The sequence below is a fragment of the Schistocerca gregaria genome, chromosome 3, assembly GCF_023897955.1.
Source record: "Schistocerca gregaria isolate iqSchGreg1 chromosome 3, iqSchGreg1.2, whole genome shotgun sequence".
NCBI lineage: Eukaryota > Metazoa > Arthropoda > Insecta > Orthoptera > Acrididae > Schistocerca > Schistocerca gregaria.
In genome coordinates this window covers 325,082,708-325,105,583 of record NC_064922.1, presented here as the reverse complement: position 1 = coordinate 325,105,583, position 22,876 = coordinate 325,082,708, and the positions used below count along the sequence as shown (strand labels likewise).

The 22,876-nt window shown below is 36.3% G+C and overlaps 1 protein-coding gene across 1 annotated transcript in view; it reads left to right on the top strand.

Annotated features, from left to right (window-relative positions):
- The first annotated feature begins 16,453 nt into the window (after positions 1 to 16,453).
- LOC126356246 (BUB3-interacting and GLEBS motif-containing protein ZNF207-like) overlaps positions 16,454 to 22,876 on the top strand; it is a 71,326-nt gene continuing 64,903 nt past the window's right edge. Inside the window, exons 1-2 of the mRNA XM_050007077.1 lie at positions 16,454 to 16,623; positions 21,559 to 21,681. Coding sequence (XP_049863034.1) covers positions 16,579 to 16,623; positions 21,559 to 21,681 — 168 coding nt within the window. The 5' untranslated portion in view covers positions 16,454 to 16,578. The remainder of the gene's footprint in view (positions 16,624 to 21,558; positions 21,682 to 22,876) is intronic.

Below are 22,876 nucleotides of genomic sequence, written 5' to 3'. Positions count from 1 at the left end.
GCTCCCTGAAATGCTAGCAGAGAATCTGGAAAATATAATATTGATTGCAGTACCATGTGTCATACAGTGTGTACAATCACTTCTGTTAACAGGCAAAACGCATCATAGAACAAGGAGTATACCAACAGAGAAAGTTGAGGAACTGATTATTTATACATATTACCTCCTTGAACAATTTTCTGGCTGGTCTATTTTGATTTTTCAGTAAAAATACTGTACATTATCATGAAGAAGTGAATCCTGGTTAATTTAAAGTAAGTTCATTTCTATGTTGCTTCCGGTAGTCTATATACATAGTGTTTTCATAGTGTGCTCAATAAAGCACAACCTGTGGCCACAATGAAGGACAAAATTTTAATCTGACTGAAGCAAAGTAAAGTAGACTTCGATCAGAACATGCTAAAAACATAACCTTTAGAATTGATGGTTTATGCAAAAAAAAAAAAACAGCAACTACAGTATATAACTGATTGATAAATACAGAATGACAGTCATACAATTATAAGTCTTTGTCTGTACTGTTACTGCCACATCAGTGACACTCAACGTGACTGCACTCAGCTTTAGCAGATGTTACAAGGTGAAAAATATATCCATTGCAACACATAGAGAAATTCATGAACGACTTGACAAGCCAATAACTCCAGAGAAATGAAAAAAAATGTCAACCACTGTTGGAATAAAGAGGGTATAAGAGATAAGACATTATTAAATACCGTGGTGTCTTCATCACTCGATGAACACAACAGCTGTGACTGAGTTGCCACTGTACTCATAGGTGCGTGGAAGACAGTGTGGCAAACAGTGCTAGCACATGAACATTTTATCAATAAACACATAATTTCGGTACTTGCTTCGGCAGTTTACACTTTACACCTGAAGCACTAACAGTTATCAGAGCCGTTTTCTCACTATAAGAAGTATAGCTATATTCACAGTCTGCCACTAACTAGGTCACACTCCATAAGCAAAGCATTAAACTCGTCGTTTCACAACATACCGATATAGACATAAAATTCTTTTGACTTTCTTATCTTATTACTGGTTGCCATATGGTCATATTATTCCCACCGTTTTTCCTTATTAAATATAAACATTTCGTAACTAGTATGAAGTCATGTGTCCACAACCAACGAAAACTTGTACATGCACCACTCCAACATTGCAGTGAACCAGTGAAAATACCATACAGTCTCAATTTCATGCCCTCTATCATTGCAGTAGAAGGCTTTATTAGCCTTGTGCAACTTTCTCTACTACTGGCCAAGAATTTCAGCAATGGCTTGGTGTTCTGTTTTCAACCTCTAATTCTGCATTTGTCCATTCAGTAACACGAGTTATGAACTGTTAGTGTGATGACCGACAGTTTTTTGACCTACAGGGGTAGTAATCGTAACAGAATTGAAATTATTAATTTTACTAATAAAACTGAACCATTTAAGTATGTTCGAGTTTTATAATTAATAGTTTAACACTGCAAGGAATAAAAAGAAATGACAAAATAATGTCAGTACCAGAGGGAATCACATTCAGGTCCATGAACTGCTATTGTATGCATTAGGTTACTCGGCCACTGTGCCGTTATGACAACAGCTAATCAAACACCCCTCATAGAGAGCGTTTTACGTTTTTCTATATTCCAGTCAGGCGAAATATTCTAGAAACTTGAAAGAGGCATCTACCTGGTTCTATTCACGTAGTTTTACTTTATATGCAGTGCCTGGCAATGGAATTAATAGCCTTTTGGAAATCAACAAACATCTTTTGAATTCAGTAATCTATAGCAAATGGTTGACTTCATATTACATATTTTTTTAGAACATGGTCTGCCCTTCCTAAAGCCATCTCGATATTCATGTAAATTACTGTCCAGTGTTCATTCTGCTCTGTTTAGCACAATCTTGTAAAATATGCCATATGCAAGTGGTTCCTCTGTAGTTTGTAAACATTTTATTTATTGACCTTATGTAATGGATGTATATAGGCCACCATCCACACTCTCAGAAAATTTTCTGCTTTCCATGTTTTCTCTAAGATTAATTTTAGCTCATTTTTTTTGGTTAGATATTGTTTCTAAAGTTCTGGTATAACCGAGTCTTCTCTGCTATCTTCATAAAACTTCTTCAAGCTGACCCAAATGTTTTTCAAGTATTTCCGAATTGGATTCTTATGTAATCTAAATTGACGAACTTTGTCTCATGCTCCTATATTAAATTTACATTTGACGTACACCTACGTAACTCTTTAATCTTACTTTCTCCTCCAATTATCAATTGAAAAACGGCCTATTTAGCAAATAATCTATAGGAAACACTTTCATACTAAATTTCTTCATATACGGGGACTCGCTTTTTTTTCTACAATCTGGCCTGTTGACTTTTGTCTCCCAAGGGTATTTAAGGTGAACATGCTAATTTTATGCATATAAACTGAACTGTTTAAATACATTTAAAACTTATGAGTAATTCAAACTGTTTTGCAGTGATTTCTAATCTGATAGTACATGACAAACTCAAAATTGCAGAGTAAGGAGCTTTCCCCTAAATAAAATTCCATAATGTAAGTTTTGGGGCTTCGGTATGACTTCATGCCATGGTCTTGCCTCATCAGCTGAATGTCCAAAAACCAAAATCGTGGCTTTAGGGGGAAAAGAATCACAAAAACACAAATCTCATCTGATTCCAGTTTTTTCAAGTGTAATTGTCAACATGTCTGTTCAATTCGTTTTCAGGTCTGGGAATCCTTTCATTTGCCAATACGCCTCTTGGAATGTGATAATGTTATCATCGCCATGTGCATTTATTATGTAGTTTACACAGTATCCAAGTATTGGACTTCATCTGTGGAAAAACTCTGAGTGAGGGCAGAGGAGTGTGTCAGTGTTGCAGTTGGTTTCTAGGCTTCTTGCAAGGAGTGCTATTCTCTTCCTGACTCTTTTGCAATTCATTAAATATCAACAGTAAGAGAATATATGTTGCAGCATATCCACTTGACCGTATCTGACGTGTTTGTCAGTGTCACTTAATACAACCCAATAGCTTTTCATTTGTTACAACTGTGTTGTTCACAATTTTATATAATGTTGAAACTACTTCTGAAGGATGAATTGGTTAACTAATTTTGTCCCAAACAGTCTTCTGTATTATACTTGGGTGCTTCAACTAAATTTGGTTTGGGATGTCAGTCTTCTTCAGTGCATCAACCAATGCATTATTTGTTAAAATGGTCTTTCGTAATACATTTTCACCTAAGTAAATTAGTTCCACGTAAAAACTCTTTGATGTGTTTCAGTTTAATGTTTAACTTGCCTAAATTTATTGATGGCTGCATATCTTGCAGCCTATGAATAGCTTTGAATTGATGGTGTCAGTCTCATTGTTTATGATCATGGGTATTCTTCTTGTGAATAATATGCTCACCTTCCTCCTGGTGTCTTGATTTTGTGAGCATGACATAGTTTAATTTGAAGAGAATGTCTTTCCACACAATCCTGCTGGACAGTTGCATTATCCTTTTGGCATTCATTTTTGAATCGAAAGTATCTGCTTTGCAGAATACAAATGTGTAAAAATTCTTTTTTTTTTTTTTTTTTGATGAGATTCTTGGACCTCCAAAAGTTTTCTGTTATGACACCTTGTACGTTGTCTATATTTTGCTTCCAGTTTCTCATGGCCATTTTGATGGAAACCTGTCTATTACAATTCCTAATGTGTTGTAGTTTTCCTCCATCTTCACTTATGATACACATGAAAGAAGGTTACTGTTAATGAACTAAAAGATCCTCACAGTGGACACCAAATGAAAAAGCTACTCCTTATGTTTTTGATCTAGACTGCCATAAAAATGTGAAGGAACTGTTAATCAGAACTCAGGGAGAAGTTGTAGTCTAATTCACAATTGATTTACTGATCTTAAACATGACAAGACAACAAAATTATTAAAGAAACATCATACAAAAAATATTTAACTAAAGCCTTACAAAAATGGAATCTATGGTGGACAAAGTGATCTGTGCGGGATCGACACACGACACTAATCAGAGCACTACTCGCTCTATCTCACTTTATACACGTGAATCCAGGTTATGGCATCAAACCACGCCACCTCCAAGCACCTATATTCTACCATACAAAAAAAAAAGGAAAAATATGTTTCGAAAGAACAGGGTGCTGAGAAATAGATATTATAGCCTTACTTCGCAGCATCGAATACTTTACCATCCTATTGCTCAAGGTGCCACACTACGATGAGTTTGGCGAGTGAAGTCATATACAGGGGCAATCTGTTATTAAATGCGCGTTCCCGAAAAATGCAAGTACGCGGCCTTGCGTTCGGTTAATCCAGAATGCAGGTACTTCCCTAAGAGCATCTGAAACCCCAACGGATTCCAGTGTGCTGGTGGACCTGTTTGCTGCTCTGCCAAACTAGTTTGACTCCATGCCATGACTGTGCGTGTCAGAAAACGTCAAATGTTTAGGCGGCCGACTCAAAAGAAATAAGTACACCCATGCATCACTCATTGTGACTGTGATGATATAAGCAATACCTCTGATGGTTCAGAAGGTGACTGGCACAGGCTCTAAGTCGCGCCCTAGCAAAGGACACAAGTCTCACCATTTAGGTAGAGACCTGCAGTTCTTTACTACAGAAGTGCCAGTACAAGAGACTTGTACAAGAGTGTGTGATGATCGCCCTTCTCTGTGTTGCCTCCTCTGCTCGATTCCAAAAGCACATTTCTCTTTTTTGACTTCCCCCAATTTCGCACAAGCCAATCACGAGCTGGAGCCCGGCATTCTAAGCTCAGTGAATGGTCTTTGCACTGCAAACCAATTTCTTTTGCGGCTTGCTCGCTAACAAGGCCTATAGTGCGCTGTCGGCGACTTTTCGGCACTAGGCCATATGCCTGGACATCTGGCGCCAAAGCTAATGTGTTTTGTACAATACGACCACGGCAGAGGGCCATCTGGAAATGTCTCTTCATCGTTCTCCGGAAAAAATTCGCTTTGTCGCCCAATTTTTACACCTGAGACTGCACTCTATTTGTCAATTTCAGTTTTCAATGTGTGTATGTTGCTTTCATGACATAAGAGATTCAGAACATCATTGGCATCACCTCATAAAGCGAGGTTCGCTCCCGAAATGGCCAGTAAAAATTTGTTTTCATCCAATCTCCAGAGAAGTGGTCCCAGTGACAGCTCAAAAAGCAATGTGGAAAGCAAACTAGCTTATGGTATAGCTCTCTGTATTTTGATGGCCTTTGCCATTTGTCTGTTGATGGTGATCTTTGCCGTGAACGCTGTTATTGTAGTCTGGATTTCTTGTACAGTCTTTTCTTCAAGTCCTATTTGTTTTATTACTTGTTCTAGATAGTGGTGATTTATTCAGTCAAAAACTTTACAGAAGCCTACAAATCGTTACTGAGAATGGTGTCGTGACATAGCATCCCAGAAGGCAGAATTGATGTTTCTTTATAATTTTCTCAAGTAAAGTCCTCATTCTGCTGTTAACTGATTTGGTAATTGTTTTATAATCGAAATTTAGTGAAGTTATCTATTTAGTATTTAGTATTTAGTAGGGTTATCTATTTTCATCTGGCCTTTTCCCTTAGGCACTAGAACAATTCATCTTACTGTGAAATCTGTGGGAATAGTAACATATCTCATTATTTCATTTAAAATGTCACTAAAAGTAGATCTGATGATATTCTAGAATCTAGGATAAAATTCCTTTTGGAGGCCATTTTGTTCAGGTGATTTCCACTGTACTAAAAGCAGCTAAAATCAAATATTATCATTATTTGCGAGCTCCCCATTAAAAACTTGTATCACTACGCCTATCTAAGCTGCAATTGTGTCATTAGATTAGTATAATTGTTCGTAATTTTATAGGTTTTTGCGAACAATGTCATTTAGGTTTGTGAGTAACCTCCCACTGCCTGTTTCCAGGCCTTCAGAAACTGTTAAACTGCAATTTTTCTGGTACCTGAATAAATGGTATACTTATGTCAGTTATTCTTTAATAATTGATTTGGTGTTTCATTGGATCTTGGTCCCTTCCATTTTCCCCATTTAACACTCACCAGTTTAGAATTTATTTGTTATATTTCCTAAATGAGTGTGTCTGTCATACTGGATTTGTTATATAGTCCCTCAGTACGTGCAGTAGAGCACAAATGTCCTCATCATGTCTCTTGCTTTTTGAGATCTATAATAAATTGAACTTTGTCTTAATTTTTATTTGGCTAAACTGGTGCAACATTCTGCTTTAGAAGAATATTTATTTACTAAGTGTAAACAGGCATCCCATGTTTCGCTAACAGGAAGAGGAAATTAATTTTTAACATCTCATCAGCAATTAAGTCATTAGAGACAGAACACAAGCTCAGAATGGGGAAGGATGGGGAAGGAAATCGGCAGTGACCTTTAAAAGGCACCATCCCGGATTCTATCAGAAGCAATTTAGAGGAATCTGAATCAAAATGGCCAGATGTTAGTTTGAACTGACGTAATCCACAAGGTTTTGCTATAAACTCGACTACTTTGCCGTCTTGCAAATGCGAAATGTTGGAACTTACACATTTTGGTGGGCTATTTATCTAAGTTTGCACTTACTTTTAGATTAGATTAGATTAGGTAAATTAGATTCAGTCTTCATTCTGTAGACCCAAAAATGAGATGATTATCGTGGGTGTGGAAGAAGTCAGAAAATATAACATAAAAACATAAAACATTTGAATATAATACTCACTATCCGGATTAATTATAATGAGACTGTCAAAATACGTGAATACATTACTGTAAACTGGAACTGCTAATATTTACAGCATTAATACTCAGTCAGAAGAAAACATGGAACTTTAATAAATTTATTATACACAAAATACCTTACCTTCACTGTTGTGACTAAGTGCTCTCAAAACTGAAATCAAAGACATTGTTACTTAAACGGTTCGAACAGTCCCTGTTAAGATAGTCATCTCTAGAGGTAGTAGGAGTTGTCTACCCAAAAGTCTTTCAAACTCTGTTTAAACTGTGTTTATCTGAAAGTAAACTTTTAATGGTTGCTGTCAGTTTATTGGAAATGTGTGTTCCTGAATAATGAACCCCTTTTTGGACCAAGATAAGTGATTTTAAGTCTTTATGTAGATTGTTCTTGTTCCTAGTATTGCCATTATGGATTGCAGAATTGGTTGGAAATAAAGACTTATTACTGGTAACAAATTTCATTCAGGAATAAATATACTGAAAAGCAGTAGTTAGAATACCGAGTTCGTTGAACAGGTTTCTGCATGCTGTCCTTTAATTTACACCAAAAATGGATCTTATTACACACTTTTACATACTAAATGCTTTTGCTTGGTTTGATAAGTTACACCGGAATATGATCCCATATGACGTAATAGAATGAAAGTAAGCAAAGTTTGCAAGGTTTTTTTGTTTTATATTTCCTACATCTGACATCATTATGATTGCAAATACACACTTGTTTAGGCTCCCAATGGTTTTAAGTCTCAATGGTCAGAGAAACAAGCTGCAAGGATTCTTTCACATGTAATTTAGAATGCCTACATTCTGACTAGCTGGCTGCACGAAGTTGAAGTGAAAAACCTATATTTCACTAAGGTGAGATGCTTCAAAAACGTGTATTTCACTTAGGTGAGATGCTTCAGTTCCCAGCAAAGTGTCATTCAGTTTCATGTAGGTAACTAGGTGACGCAGCTCCTTGAAGAAGTTGAAGTTTACAGACTGATCCTTTTTGTTTAATACATAGTAAAAATCACTGCCTATTAAAAGGTTTTGGGGGTTTCTTCTCCAAGATAAATAATATCGTCTTTTTACAAAAGTGAGTTTCTCTATCCTTTTGCAGCCAATAGATGACATGTACAAGTCTCGATAATGTATAGTGGAATGCCGTCTCTTGATAAGATAAATGTACCTGTGCAGTGTTCAAGTCCTGCATTCGATATTGTTTTAAAACCAAGTATTGATAAATGGAAAATAGCAACTTCGTTTATCATAACTATATCAGCTTCTAAATCATAAATTAACTTTTGTAAACATGCAGTTTTTAATTCTATTAATATTCAGGGAGAATATTTCATAAGCTTGAGTCATAGTTACAGAGAAGCTCAGTAATGTTGACTAATCGATCGTTCTCTCAATCTATATCCATTTGAGTTTCAGACTGGAATTCTCTTCTGTGAATTGCAGTACTAACATATTTAGAGTCTTTGTTTTCTTTTGTACTACTTTGACAAGTGGCTGTATTTGTTTTACACCACACACCACTCATGAACTTCTCGGCAGGTGGAGGTGTCCAAGGGCCTTGACCGATGTCAGAATCCATTTGTTCTCGAATCTTTTCTTGTGTAATCATCACACATGTATTTTCCTCAACAGGCAATCTGCTTCCACTTTTCCTTTCGTTTCCTTCTTGTTTGTTTTCACTGAATCTTTTGTCATGGTGGTTATGGGTTTGGAAGGGACACTTTTCTATTAGTGCACAAGCACTGATATCCTTGTTTTGCTTCTCTAGGGATCGTACTTGCGGTTTTGCTTTTTTGGCTTGGCGACTCTCAGTTGCATGTGCAGCATCAAACTAACCTATTATGGCGCAACACCTGCCTGTGGGTTGGTCAGTGTGGTGTCCTGAGCTGTTGCCTCCCCTGTGACTACTATAGGTTTTGATCCGTTCATTTCATGGACTAGTTTTGGACTCTGTTGCTGCATGATCTATTCTAAATTGGGTAAGTCGTTGTCCGTTCTGCTTACATCATGTGCTTGTTTTTAAGCAGTTGTGCATCAGGTATAAGGAGTGGCTTTTCTGCTTCTGGATTTGATAATAACAGAGGGAAACATGCACGTGGTAATGTTGGCTCCTGTTGTACTGCTGCACTAGGACTTGACCCTTCCTTATTTACCACTTGGTTTACCATCACGAGATCAGCTAGCGTCAGTATCTTGCATTGCTGTAACGATTTTTTTCTAAAACGAATATTCGTCTGGGGCAATTCGTTCTTTCATGACCACTTTCATTATAGATAAAACATGTGTCTATCTGTTCTTCATAAGTAGGAAGCACCTTGTATTCACAAGCAAATAGAGGACAGTGAACATTTTGCCTGACATGCACTTCAGCCGACCTGATACTGAGAAAATGTTTCAAATTTATGTTGCCTGTACCAGCGTTAACCACAAATTTGTTACATTTCTCCATAATTGGTTGAAACCTCTTGTAAGTATGGTAACTATTCTCAACTATAGGAGGCAGATTAAATGCGTGTACATTTTTGTGCCCTATGTCAGGCTTTGAAATCTTGCTCACAGGGACCTTGCAGTGACGGAATCTTTCCTCCATGTGTGAGCAGAATCCTTTCTAGCAACGCAGGGTTTAAGAGATTCACGAAAAAACAGTGGAGTGTTGTATCATAGTAAGCATTGTGTACTTGATCTGATGTGATTCCAGCAACTGACATGCTCCAGTCGTGGACTTCTAGTAAACTTGCTTGAACATTTCTTGTTGGCTTGTCAAATTCGAAACAGAGTGTGCTGGGAAACATTCTTTATAGCAGGTCCTACTAATTTTTTTCAATACTGTTACGTAAGATTGTGTCACAGAACAGTACTGAGGGAAACTATGCTAGCAATTTCTTTTAAATGTCAGCATAATGAGAGAGATTTCAAAATACGAAGCAAGCAGCATGGAGAATTTTGCTTCAGTTATGTATGTGCTGTCACCTCAGTTATAAAGTGATTTCTATCAGTAGCATTGAAAGAGGAATTGAATAAAGCTCTGTGTTGATGTCTGCAGCCATTTCCCTCATCCTTGCTCTTAGTTTCTCATGAATGTGTGACTGCTATCTTCTTCCTCTTCTTCTTCTCCTTATCCATCAGTAGAGGATAGAGACGATATGATGCATTGATTTTTTTTTAATTCTATGAACCACAGTATGTATTAGTCGATCTGCACTTGATAATCCTGTTCAATGCTTTATGTTATCTAACTAAGATATCCTACTTAGTGCGTTTCTTCTTTTTTCCTCAATCACCTCGTCTATTATCGACGGCAGAAACGTGTATTTGATGTTAAAAAGGGTATGTCGTATGTATGCAGTTTTTCTTCTTTTAAATGTTGTTAATATTTCTCTCTGTTTGCATTTTCTTTGCAATGCTTTGGTGATGGTTACTCTTGCTGTCCATGCTATTTTAGGTGTTCTGTGGTTAATTCACAAGAAAAGCCTTTATCTGCCTTACCATTATCATATTTAGTGTCGATCCTTCAGAAATACGTCGAAATGCAGTACAGAGCAGATGTAGCACCTTACACACTGAAATGTAAGATTTAGGTAAAAGTATGTCCTTGTGAGAATTTTCTGAAAATTTATTAGTGGCTTATGGGTGTTCTCTATGTAGCACTTTCTCTCCATTTTTCTGATCTGAAGTCCTCACAGAGCGACGTTCCAGGGTACTTAAACTTGTCTACTCTTTTTATTAAGGAGTCGTTGAATCGTAGATTCGCATTAGTAGAGGAGCCAGGCTGCCGTGTGACATTCACAATATTCGTCTTTTTGGTGCTAATATTGTGACCTATAACATTGCTGTGGCCCTGATGTCCTACTAGAGTAGTTGTTGAAGTTCATTTAAACTATCAGGAACAAATACTATATCGTCAGGGTAGCGAATGCTGTTGATGAAGTCTCCGTTAACATTTTTGCCCTTTCCTATATCGTCAAATGCTTCTTGAAAAATCTCTCTCGGGACAAATTGATGTTTATTTCTTTATTTATTTTATCCATCTTTCAGCATTAACATGCAATTGATGTCGTCAGAAGAGTTACAGCTATTTGTACGTTATGTTTTACATACCAAAATATTACATAGTAAAAATATAGCAATGTTGTAAACTATTAGCTTACTACAGCCTCTACACCTAGATCCATACATAACATTAAGCTATAATTTATCAGCATTGACATGCAATCAATGTTGTCAGAAGTATTATAGCTATTTGTACATTATGTTTCATATAACAAAAATATTACATGGAAAAAAATGACAGTGTTGTACCCTATTAGCTTATAGCTAGCTGCCTCTACATCCATAAATATACATAACAGTAAGCCTTAGTTTATCAATAAATTAGATCATCTTTACAACTATTCTGAAATTCTTCTACACTGTAGAAAGTATTTTTCTTCATCCACACTTTGGTTTTACTTTTGAAAATATCCATTGAAACCAATTCAGCCTGTATGGGTAAAGTGTTGAATAATTTTATGCCTATGTATTCATAGCTAGATTGGGTTTTCTTAAGCCTGGTTGTGGGTATATCAATCATATTTGTTTGTCGAGTATTGTGTTGATGAACTGATTTCCTTATAGTGTAGTGGTTTAAGTTTTCTTTTATGTTTAATAGGCAACACTATGTGTAAAGAGATGGGACTGTGAGAATTTTTAAGTCTCTAAAATAAGGTTTACGTGAGGTCTTGTTGTCAGTGATTCCGTAAAAACGTCTAATCGCTTTCTTCTGCCAAGTGAAAATTTTTTTGGCTCCTGGAGAGTTACCCCATAAAAGAATGCCGTATTGTAGATGGCAATGAAAGAAGGCATAGTATGACTAAAGTAATAAATCTTGTATAACACATGTGTGTAGTTTGGCTAGTAGGTAGATAACTCGTGATAGCTTTCGACATACATAATCTGTATGTGTGTCCCAAGTTAATTTTGAGTCAACGTGTATTCCTAGTAGTTTAACAGATGATAACTCCATGTTACTGTTTGATAAACTGAAGATTATCTTGACAGTTTTTTCATGGTTTATAGATAAGTCATTAGCTTTAAACAAGATATTAGATATTTTGAGACACTCTTCACTTTCCTCCTTCAGTATGTTTATATCGTTTCCAGAATTAGCTAATGTTGTGTCATCAGCGTAGAGGATAGATTTACAGCGTAAGTTATTCGGAAAGTCATTTACAAACAATATAAATAGTAGAGGGCCAAGCACTGAGCCCTGAGGAACACCTCGTTTTACACTTCAAGTCTGTGACTGTTGGTCATTATGCTTTACTATTTGTTTTCTATTGCTGAGGTATGATTCAATTAGTGAGAGTTCCAAGTGTTTGATTCCCTAGCAACACAGTTTGTCTAATAATAATTTGTGGTTAACTGAGTCGAAAGCCTTACTCAAGTCAATTAGAATGGCTTCAGCAGATAATTCTGACTCAAATGCGCTTAGTACAAAAGAGATAAGGTTTTCAACTGCTTTGACTGTTGATAAGTTTGACCTGAATCCATACTGAGAATCATTTAATATATTATTGTCTGATAGGTGTATGCATATTTGCTGCAGTATGCAATGTTCTATTATCTTTGAGAGAATAGGCACAAGTGAAATTGGTCTATAATTATTGATACAGGACTTGTCACCCTTTTTGTGTAATGGTATGACAACTGTTTTTTTGAGACATTGTGGAAAGTGTCCACTCGAGAGCATCCAGTTTATCAGTATGCAAAGAGGATATGATATGAGATCTACAACTTTTTTAATTACATAGTTTGACAGGCCATACACATCTTCAGATCTAGAGTATCGTAATTTAGAGGTTGCTTTAATTATATCAGTTACTTGTACTTCTCTCCATTTACAAGCTGACACTATGTTTGTAATGTTTTGTTGAAAATTTCTGCCAGATATGGGGTGAGAAATAGGTGTATGTGTTGAATTGGAATTTTGGTTATTGTGGGTTGGAAGGCTAAGATTGAGAGAGTTGACCAAAAAGTCATTGAAATCATCAGCAGTGACATTAGCAGCATTTGTGTTGTCTTTGTAGTTTATATCCATACCTAGCTCCGCTTTTATTACTTTCCATGCAGCCTTACATTTATTGTGTGATTTTTTTAATGAGATCACCATTTGCCTTACACTTGGCTATTTTAATTTCAGATCTATATTTTCTTTTCAGGTTTTTGTAAGTTTCTTTATCTACTGCTCCCTTTTTTACCTTATTGTGACAAGTAATTACCAATAGTCTCAGTTTTTGTATTTGGAGTGAAAACCACGTCTGTAAAGTTGAGTGGCTAGGTTTTCTAACTTTTTTGTTTTTTAACTAGTGGACAGCATGTGTGGAAGACTTCAGAAAAGATTTTGAGAAATGTGCTGAAGGCTTCAGCAACATTTCTGGAGGAATGTATAACAGTATTCCAATCTATAGACTTAAGTTCTTCTCGATACTTGGTAACATTTGTATCTGTAGATGGTCTGATACACTGAGTTTGTTCCTCATCTTATTTTGGTTTTTTAGTAATTAGTTTCACCCATATACCTCTATGGTCTGACAGGTAATCGACATTAAATAAGCCTAGCTCAAAATCACATTTGTATACATTTCTTATTAGATTGTCAAGACAGGAGAACTGCCTTGTAGGACTTTCATTAGCACAAAAGAGGTTATAGGATCTTAATATGTTTACTAAATTAACATTTCTGGCTGTCATTTTCCTAATGTCTATGTTTAGATCCCCAAAGATTAAAATTTTGTATTTAGTATATTTTTGTATACTGATCACAAGTTTTTCTAAACGTTCTATAAATTGGTCTACATTACTTTCAGGAGTGCGATATAAAGACACAGTTATGAGCTGCATACTAGGTATAATAAAAGCAGCTGCTTCAAAAACACCTTTAATGCATAGGTCACTAACTTCAAGAACAGAAAGCTTTTTAAGTCTAAATCATTGCTAATATATGTGGATGAACCCCCATAGGATTCACTGGGTCTGCAGAAGTATGTAGCTAATCTGAAACCTGATGGTACATACAGTTTTATATCCTCTTCCTTTAACCAATGTTCGTTTATACATAAAATCATTCTGTTGTTACTTTTTAATGGTATACCAAGCTCATCAGCTTTATTTTTCAGAGACCTGGCATTTAAGTGCAGAAATAAGATAGAGTTACTGTCACAGGAGGGGAGGAGTACAGTATTATGGGGCAATGGAGAACATTTAATTTTTTTTCAGCCCTGGAATCTATGTTAGGTGGAGGTTGGACTTCCTTGGGATAAACCATAAAAAATCTTCATTTCTCTTTGGTAATTTTTTGGGTCTGTTTGAAACACAGTTGGAAGTTTGTTTCACTTTACTGTCTACAAGATTTATAGGAACATGTTTTCCCAAATCATTTGGTATCACTTCATCATGAGACAAAGATGATACTTTACTTACTGTGACTGGCCTATTCCTTTCTGCTACTCTTGTTGGTGATGGAGGAGGAGCTGCTACTGTTTCTGCTGTTGGTGAAGTTGGTTTAGTTGCTGCTGGTGGAGGAATTGGTTCTGCTATTACTGATAAAGGAGTTGGTTCTGCTACTGCTGGTGTGGGAGATGGTGCTGTTGCTATAGGAACTGGTTCTACTGCTGGAGAAGTTGCTTCTGCTGTTGCTGATGGTGTTTCTTCTGCTATTGCTGGTGAAGTAGTTTGTGCTGCTACAGCTGGTGAGGGAGATGGTGTTACTGCTGTAGGAGCTGGTTCTAATGCTGGAGGAGTTACTTCTGCTGTTACTGAACGTGGTTCTTCTGACACTGCTGTTGATTCTACTTCTGTTAGTATTGCTTCTTTAGGTACTTCTGCTGCATTTTCTGTTACTGTATCTGATCCTGCATTAGTCACTCCTAGAGATACTTTCTGTGATGGTGATACAGGTACCACTGGCGATGTCGTTGGTAATTATTGCAGTTTCTGAATAATTTCCATTAGCTTTAATGTAACAAGTTGCTTTCCAAGGCCATTTAAGTGCAGCCCGTGAGTAGTGAAGAATCTGCGTCCAATGGTATTAATATTAACAACAGAAACATTTCTATAGCGTTTGCATATACTGGAAAAAAGTTTATTGGCGGCACTAATTTCCTTGTTTACACACGACCAGGACATCAAGTCGTACCTTTGTGGTATATTTACGAGGATAACATTTGTACGACTTAGTTCAGATAAGCACTTGTTTAATTCGCAGCAGGCTTCAGATGTATCATTTTGATAAATGTCATTAGATCCACCAAAGAGGACAACAAAATCTTTCGAAGTCAGCTTTTTTATTTCTTCAGAAAAAACTAGTTTTCTTATTTCTGAGAGGGACGCCCCAGGCTCTACAAAGCTCATCGATTTTACATTTGAAGCTTTATTTATGCGCGAGACAATACCGTGGCTGTGGCTATCGCCTAAAATGTAAAGTTTTGGAAAATGGTCGGGAGTTTTAGACTGGTGTTTTTTTTCGCACTCGCAAGAGGTTACACCACTGTTTGTGTTTTTCCCGCACTTTCTACAAACATAAACAACGGAACTGTTATTAACTAAAGTTACAGTATCATGAGGTAAAACGCGAAGCCTCTTTGCTTCTTTTTCATATTGTTCCTGTTTGTGATGTTTTATAACTGAAAACTCTTCCAGTAGAGCACTGATAACTTCGTCTTTGGCGTTCCTAATATTAGGTTTTTGGCCTAAGTCGCCTTTGAAACAGCTATTGCAGAACCATAATTTCCTTTTAGGACTGACATTAACACAGGAATAATGAAAAACCGTTGTACAATTTAAGCACATTATACCTTTTACAACACGTTTCTTGCAATCGCATGTTGTAACGAAGTTCACTATTTCCCACGAATGAGTCGAAGTACTTGCTGGATGAGATGCCTGATTATAACATTTTCCTGTTGCCAGGTTTTTTTAGCGTCTACTTTTGCGATACTATAACATGAGATACATGCACTGTCATAATACACACAGAATTTGTTGCCTGTCGAACACTTTTGCTCGTTATTTTTATACTTTTGTACGGAACTAACATACTCCCGGTCTACACTAGGCGCCATCTTGAAACAGACACGTGTACTTGTAGGACAGTTCTACAGATATTTATCAAGTCAGTTAGCTCATTATCTAACTTAAACTGTGGCAACTGATTCCAATGTCAGCTCTCAATAAGGCAGATGTCTTTCTGATCTATAAGAATTCAACTATACAGTTATATAAATTCAGCTTAAACTCTTTTGAGCAGTGACTTGTATCCGCCATTTTAAAATCCACTGCTCACATACAGACAAGTGACGCTAGGCTGGACAAATAACTCACTCGAACGGAACTCGCACACCAGATTTGTGGAGATATCCTGTCTAAACTTTACGACCTATCAACGTTTATGTGACTGGTGTCCACAGATTTGTGCAATTTTCCAATTTTGCACACAACTCGTATCTGTAGAAATCTCCTGTTGATTTGCAACAATCTGTCTGCGGAGACATCGTGTATACGAATAGATCGTGGAATGTAATGAGACGCCAGGCACAAGTCTGGAACAAGTAGTCCTTGCGTACGCATGTGCAAGTTTACAATGCTTGCTGGAACGTTGTGTCAACGCTAAAATCCTTGAGTGAATAATTTTTATCTTTGGACGTTTAGGCATACGTCAAAGATGCGAAATTAAGTATATCCTGGACGCCATGTTACTCAGGAATATTGGGTGCCGTTGTTAACAGATTTAGTGTAATATAGTTTCATAAAGTGTAAAAATTTAACTTTTTTTGATATGGGTCGCAAGAAGAAGAAGCTGTCCAAACCTTGGTGCTGGTATCCTTTTGCAGGAGTTATACATGTTTATTGTAATTGCGTATTTGTTCCAATTTAGCTCCAATTTTAGTATTAGTAAATAGAACTATATGTGTAATAAAGTTGAGATGTTTGTAGACTGGGATGTTTCAAATTAATAATTAACTCTTGTGCATCCGTTGCAAAGTTTTTGAGTGCCAGTATGTGAAATTTTGAAAGAGGGTGTTACCAACTATTATAGACAGTGTTTATGTTGTATAACTATTCATTTTGAGAGCTAAAGCTGTATTTAAATTCTGTGTGTTCATCCCATTGGTTTTGTGGAGCTCAAGCTGTATTAAAATGGTCTGAGTTCATCTCAGTGGTTTTGTGCTGTCTGGTATACAGTAGACCTAATGCATTCTTGCATATTAGTGGTGTAGAATGTTTGACAGAAGCATTGTTGATTAGCATAAGTGGAATATTGGAGTTATAAAGTGATTCTCTCGAAATTATAATTTTATCTCTACTAATGGGTATTAGTTAATTCTGGTGGTTGATGAACTGTAAATACAAGAAACATTTATTATAGAGTTTGTGATTGACGTGATCAATTTTGTTATCGACAAAGAAAGTAGTTATGTTGCACAAACTCTTGTAGACTGAGAGAAGCTATTTGACTATTTTGTTAAGTTGTAACGCAAATTATGTGTAAAATTTTGGTGACACGATGAGTAAAGCAGTTCTTTGTGTGACATCACTAGATGCTGTTGGCCTGTAGTTAATACCAGGACCTGTACATACATTGCTCATTTTTTGAGTGATTGGTACTTAGAAGTATAGAATTTTGCTAATATATTTTGAGGGGGAAGTCATTTTTTATTTGAAGGTTGCATAGGATGCAATATGAAATTGTTTCAGTGGATTCTGTCAAAGACATATATGAGTTTTACGGGTCAAGTTTCCATACCTTTCACACTCTAGCCGAAAAATAAATATCTAGGATATTCAAAGCAGGCAAACCATTAGACTGAAGTAGAGCTGATTTTTCACTATATTTCACCTATTGACTAAAAGTATTTTTAAGTAGTTCACGACAATTTGCTTGAAATATAGGTTGAGAAAATGAGTGTTTTGTTTGTTTTTACAAATTACCTTTAAACTGTTATTTTTAGCTTTAAATGTTAGATATTATTTAATGGGGCAACCAAATTTGAAAATAGTTAATATGAACACCAGAGTCTACTACAGATGGTATCATAGGTTGTGGTATGCACTTGCCTGAAAGTGTCTGATGTGCCCATTTGTGAAAGCTTTGTTGTTTAAAGTGGACTCTCAACCCTGGTTCAACTTTGCATTTTTCATTGTCATGTGTGAAAGAAGCAGTGTGTGTCAGGAAACATCCTAGCGTTGACTACGGATTGAAACTTGGGGAGAAGAGGAGTAATCTGTAACAGTTGTTGTTCCTCACCATTGACGTAGGAAACATGCAGCAAATGTCATAAACAACGTAGTGACTATAACATACCAGTGATGATTTTCCAAATGGGCTATGCTACATATTGGTCTGCACACCAACCAGGTTTTGTAGTACCACATTCAGTGGCTTCACTAACAACTTACAAACTTAACCTAGAACTTAAGCAAAGCTACAGATGAGACTTTCACCAACACAAGGTTTTTTTTTTTTTAAAAAAATTTCTCATTTGTTTGATTTGCCAACTAATAACAAAACTGCAAATACACACATCAAAATGTGACTTCACAGCAATCTTTAACATTATGTCATTTAGACAAAGCTGATGATCCTTTTCTTGTTCTTCTTGGCCCAAAATATGGATCTTTGTTGCTGAAATCTAACAGTTAACCACTGTGCACACTGGATGAAGTGGTAATATACTAAGTATTTCAGAGGAAAGTATTGTTGTTTTAGATAGTGGGCACTGTACTTTGTCATGTAACAAATACTTCTCAAATATGTTAAACTGATTTGTAAGTGTGGGTTCAAACATCAGGAAAGTTTATAACTATAGATATTTACTGTCAGTAGGGAGGCCTCTTCTGATATCCAATTTGTGATACATTTTTGGGTGAACTTCAGAAAGAGCTCCATTTCTTGGTGGTATCAAGCAGATGTTGCTAATGCATCAGGCTGTAGGTAGCCAATCAACATCTGTTAACAATGTGTCTTCATGTCTCGGATATACAAATTAATCTTATTTTGTGGACATTCTTTTATAACACACTGCTTTTACCCTGTATACAAATGTAAAAAATTAAGATATTCACTTGTTATGTTGAAATATTGTAAATGAGTTTGTCTGAAATATGAGAATCTTTGGTGTGGTGACGAAATTGATTCCTCTCATTGCATCGACAGCCATTCTTTGCTTCTGGTTTTGCTATGCACAGGAGTTCCTTTTATTGATGTATTCAGTACTGCTGCACTGCCTGCATTGCAATAAATAAATGATTTTCTCTCAGAGGTGGACAATGATCTGCCCCATAGCTAGAGATCTGGGTTATGTTGGGAGGTGAGTGTTTCGCTGTGAGTTGGTGAAGACAACAGATATGATTACCAAATCCATGTTCTGGTGACAGATTGTAACTGGAATAAAATAACTATAATGTATCTTAAACACCTTGAACAATAAACAGTACCCAGTAAGTGAAAGAAAGCACTGGTCAGACATGTCTACAACAAGAGTAGCCGAAGTGACACATGAAACTACTGTCCTACATCCCTGACATTAATTTGTTCTTGTAGATTCTGAGAACATGTTCTGAGCTCAAACATGCTGAGGTACAGTATCTCAAACAGAATGACCTCCCCCTGGCGAGCCAACATGGATTCTAAAAACATCAATCATTTGAAACCTAACTCGCACATTCCTCGCATGCTGTACTGGAAGCCATAGATGAAGACAGTCTGGTAGAGGTAGTATTTCTCTATATCCAAAAAGCATCTGAGTCAATATCACATTTATGCTTTTCATCAAAAGTATGATTGTATGGAGTAACAAGCAATATTTGTTACTGGATTGAGGATCTGTACTTCAGCCTCAAATGACATCTCTGCCCAAACTCTTTGCGTTTTCACATGTCTGCTTGTGTCTGTATATGTATGGATGGATATGTGTGTGTGTGGGGGGGGGGGATATTTTTTCTTGTTCACATATACAGACTGTAGAAGTAACATCGGGTGTGCCCCAGGGAAGTGTGTTGGGATGCTTACTGTTCACATTTTATGTTAATGACCTTGTGAACAATATTGATAATCTTCGACACTTCACAGATGATGCAGTTATCTATGATGATGTACTGTCTGAAAGAACCTGCATAAATATTCTGTCATATTTCAAAGAGTTGGAAAAGATTGGCAACTTTCTTAAATGTTGAGAAATATAAAATTGTGCAATTCACTAAACAAAGAGCGTGGTATATTAAGACTATGGAATAGAAGTCACGTACATTAGAATATTGCTTAAAGAAGGGCAGCATGAATTTTCACAGGTTTGTTTCACCCATAGGAGAGTCACAGAGACTAAAGAAACTGAATTGGCAGACTCTTTGAAGGTAGGTGTAACAAATCCTGAGAAAGCCTACTAACAATGTTTTCAAGAACTGGCTTTATGTTATGACTCTATGAATATACTGCAGACCCCTATGTATTGCTCCCATAAGGATCATGAGGATGAGATTGGATTAATTACAGCATGCACACAGACATTTAAATAACAATTCTTCCCACACTGCACACACAAATTGCACAGGGGAAATACCTAGTAACTGGTCCAATGGAACATACATCTACCCTGCACTTAACAGTAGTTTGTAGAGTATAAATGTGTATTGAATTGGGGAGGGGGGTGGTGGCACGATCTGGCATGCACTCAGCCATGGTAGATAATGCTCTTTATGTACAGGCAAAACACAAAGTACGTGGCTCTAGAGAAACAACAACAATTGGCTCTTACCATTCAGCTCACTGAAAAATAAGTCACAATATTATTTTTATCGGAGTATAATTGTAGTGTAGTTTGAGGTCTAGACCTGATCCGAGCTAGCTGTTCACAGGACATCTACCAATGCAGCAACCAATCAGAACATGAGTTGGCTACCTCATTTGCCAATTGCTAGTCAGCTGGGGATGACAATTGCAATCTACAACACAATTTTTCTTTTTGAATTGGGTTAGTTTCTCTTTACAGTATGTTCTGTTTACTGAACGTGCTAAGCTAACTGAAAGTGTTTAGGTATGTGGAACTTCTATTAGTACAATTTGAAGTGAACTTAATATTGCACATTAACAGGGGACACTTGAACATAATTGGTAAAGAAACACACATGTGCTGTTCTGAAGCCATATTGGACTTGTGCATAATGGTGAACAGACCATGAGCTCAAAAATGTGCTCAACATACAGTTACTTTGTTGTTCTGTTCCAGGTATAGGTTAGGTTGGAAAGTGACAACTAGGTTGGCTGTTGCCAAAACCAATGAATGTGAATGTGAAATTGTCGTTGGGGCGATGGACTGATGTGTAGTGTAGCCAGAGGTCTTTTTTGTCCGGAAGCTAATAGCGTCATTTTCCAATATTTTCTGTTTACTTGCTCCAGAATCCTGCATTATATGTGGCAGTGACAGAAATGCCAAGGCATTGCTCGCAGGAAATTAAAAACTCAACTAATAATTTATTATGTGCTAGTGTGAATTTTTTTATGCAAGTGAAAAGTTTTCCATAAAAATTCAGTTTGATCACCTTCTAGCATGTAGGATGTTAAGGTGTTGTATAATAAATACTTAATGCTTACTCTGTGTGGTAAGTACTAGTCCATCCTCCCCTTATTATTATTATTTTATTATTATTATTATTACATGTAGGTTTTATTAATTGTAATGTCACAGTGCTGTCTTTGGCTTAAGAATGTTGTTTTGCCCTTTAAACGTTTTTTATGTTATTTCCTTAATAACTTTGGTATTGTAACCGAGAATTTGATGATGAAAAAATTCTCATCCAGCATCAAAAGGCAAAACATTTTAAATGTCACATTTGTCACAAGAAACTCTATACTGGACCCGGATTATCGATACATTGCATGCAGGTAAGAAATTTTGTTAGCATTTGAAAAGAAAAGAGTACTGTCGCACTCTTGTGTGGACACTATCTGTATATTTTTGAGAGATGTATGTGATTTTACATTATGCTATCAAATTTTATCAGTATCATCATGCAATATGGCAGTAGGCTGTTATTGTAATAAATGTGTTGCACAGTGGACGTTGGAACATACAATGTCAGTTTAAAGTTTAAGATGATTTCCTAGCTTGATTTTTCACAAATGAAACTGGTTATTGCAGAATTAATTCATTCAATGTGACATTTTGGGTGCAGATTATGTTGGCTTCTCAAATAATTGGTTTTTGTCTAAAGGTGTTTGTACGGCTTAATAGAAACTCACTTATGTTAAAATTTTTATTCAAAATTTCAAAACAAACTTTTAAGAAATGTTGATCAGAGCACGCTAGACAAAATTTCTATCTGTTGAGGACAGTCATTTCCTTGGTAGATGTGAAATTAATTTTAATCTTGTTAAATTAAATGTAGACTAGAGAAACAAGGATTATAAACACAAGGCCTTTTGTTAGCAAAAGATTAAGTTATTCATTTGTTTTGTTGAGTTACCTGAAGAGCTGTGTAAATGATATAGAGATGTAAAGAGAGCAAATGTGTGATAATAGCATCAGTAAACAGTATTAAACAATTCTGTAAGCTACTTAATTGAAGATGGTGCTTTGAAAGTTTTGTTCATGGTATGTACAGTGTCATGCCCATGGCATAACAGTTGGTTTTGTGTGATAGGCTGTCTGTAGTCCAGAGATACGGAAAATAATGTTGCAGTTACTGTGTTCCTCAGCATAATCTTTCAGAGTGGAACGTGATTTGAATAGTTAGAGCATTGTTTGAAGTCCTGTAATACTGGTTAGGTTCAAGCTCTACTAGATTGTGGGACGATTTAAGATAATTTTCTTTTTTTCTTTTCACCATTGTACTCATGAAAGATATTACAGCTGTGTGAATTGTCACCTGCGAACAGTTGGTGCTCGAAATGAATGTGGCATTGTAAAGTTTGCAATTAATGAAGCTTTTAGTGCAGCCACTCAAGTTGTTATTGACTAGTTGAAAATAGTCAGAATTAGACTTTCCTCATTTAACCCTAGAACACTAAGGGGGAACATTACATAGTTACTAAACTGTCGTTAATTGTACTACTCCATATTTTACTCAAATGAAGCCAT